This window comes from Lepeophtheirus salmonis, chromosome 1 (genome assembly GCF_016086655.4).
Source record: "Lepeophtheirus salmonis chromosome 1, UVic_Lsal_1.4, whole genome shotgun sequence".
Classification (NCBI taxonomy): domain Eukaryota; kingdom Metazoa; phylum Arthropoda; class Copepoda; order Siphonostomatoida; family Caligidae; genus Lepeophtheirus; species Lepeophtheirus salmonis.
This window is the reverse complement of record NC_052131.2, coordinates 16,448,652-16,450,763: the sequence shown is the minus strand read 5'-3', so window position 1 is coordinate 16,450,763 and position 2,112 is coordinate 16,448,652. Positions and strand designations below refer to the sequence as shown.

General features: G+C 29.4%; 1 protein-coding gene across 1 annotated transcript; it reads right to left on the bottom strand.

The window, feature by feature from the left end:
• Window positions 1–614: 614 nt before the first annotated feature.
• Window positions 615–1,601, bottom strand: LOC121118887 (uncharacterized). Its single transcript, XM_040713483.2, has 2 exons — window positions 1,067–1,601; window positions 615–950 (listed from the first exon to the last, which is right to left on the bottom strand). Exons 1-2 carry the CDS (start codon window positions 1,304–1,306, stop codon window positions 708–710), a joined length of 483 nt encoding a protein of 160 aa, XP_040569417.1. The 5' UTR covers window positions 1,307–1,601; the 3' UTR covers window positions 615–707.
• Window positions 1,602–2,112: the final 511 nt, after the last annotated feature.

Sequence of the window (2,112 nt, the reverse complement as noted above, 5' to 3'; positions counted from 1 at the left end):
TTATTCATAATAGAGGTTATTTAAATGTTAAATTATCATGATGAAACTGTAGTCAAATAAATAAAGTATCCTTTAACTGCATTTTACTTTCAATCATTATTTTCCTCATAGCATAGTTTTTTATTTATTAATTTTCGCCTCATATTTAATGTTACAGTTATTGAACAAAAGAATACAAAAATGTTCTTAGAATCAATAAGTCAACGATAATACAAAATATGGCTACTAATAAATCTCTAAAAATTAAATATGCTTTTTTACAAACTGAAATAAAATTTAATGGAAATAATTTGATATCTGAAAATGAAGTAAAAAACGAGTTCAACGTTATTTTACCTTGCATTGATATATGAATATATATGAATCCAAGCAATGTTTTTCTAAATTTTCTTAAAAATATATTTTTTTAATATGATATGGGTCTTTTAATGAATATTTTATTTATCTTTCAATATCAAATAACTTATTTAAATATGGCAGGTCTCATTACAAAAGTTAAAATGAGAGGTTGTGTACTTCAAATATCGTAGTTAATGTTCCGTAGCTTTAAGAATTTTTTTATACCTAAATATTTTTCAAATTGATTTAAAAAAATATTATTTGACTTTTAATAATAGGAGATAAAACTAACGGATTTTATTGATATACATTTTCAGCTTATAAAAGAAAAGTTTTATGATAGTTATGTCCTTTGAGACCCACGTTTATCAAAGGTATCTCCAATTCCTCACAGCCATACAAACTTGATCATAAATCATTACATTTTGACCCACATTTGGGAGATCTAACTCAAATTCACATTTCCAGGGTCCTTCGTGAAACCTATTAATATTATTTACAATGATGGTACATTCGTTCTCAGGAGCCCTTCGATCTCTGTAGTAATGGACCTCTGGAAAAGATGGACAACTCACTTTTCTGTACTGATGACGTGAAAATAAACACTTTAACTGCAAATTAATGTAGATTTAAAGGATGTATATTATATAATGTGGCTAAATTTAAGAGTGGATTGAAAATTTATTTTCTTATGGTAGACAGTAGTAAATAAATTACTTACTCATACCTGTCGAACCCCATTCCGCGGTGGCTTCCAAATGCAATTTTTCCAAGGTGCATTTGTTTGACAACTCAGTTTGGTGTCCTCTCCCAATGCAACAACGATCTTATTTCCATTTGAGTCTGACTTTTTAATAACTCGATAGTCTCCATACGTTCCTCCTTTGGAGCTACATCCATGGCTTAGTCTGAGTAAAATGCAGTAAAAGACAGCAAGAAGGGCTTGATGCTGAATGGAACCTCCCATGTTTGTTGTTCTTTTGAGACGACTGCAACTCCCTCAATGTAATGACAATAACTTGAAGGAATAGTAAAGGAATCCCCAAGGGAAATTATATCACTCTTCAGTGCTACTAACACCACCACCATTCAAAAAAGGAAGGAAAGACAGAGAAGATAGAGCATTTTTTTATATAGACATGTACTATTAGAGCCCTTCGATACTAAAATTGGATTTTCTAGACTTTATCACTTTGAATGATGGAAAAACGACATTATACTCCTTCTGCCTGGAGTGAGTCAAAGGAAGCACATATTTCATTACAGTCTCATTGTTCATTTTTTGTATATATATTCGTAAATAAATGTTTTAAATGTCTCGAATAAGTGACGCAGTTTATGATTAGTTACATAATGCCTGACTATATAATATTTCCTTGATAACAAATAATATAGTTCATTTAAATGTAAATTTTTGTACATATTATAATTCGTTGAACATACATGATATGTACATACTCATACTAAGTTACTTATACATACTTTGTTAAAATTATTTAAGAATAATAATTAGGACTTTCAATCTATTAATGATCAGGTCTTTGATTCATCCCCTGAAAAACTATTACAAATTGAAATTTTTTGTCAAGTGCTTCCTTGCATCATCACTCTATGTATTTAATCTCTATGAGTAATATACATACATTTTATATCAAATAATAGTATTCAGGGAGTTGTATTATTTCAACACAGGACAGCGCCACTCTATCGCTTTCTTTACAAAAGCAAATAACGCATATGCCTCATTATTAGACACTTCGTTACCTTTAGTTT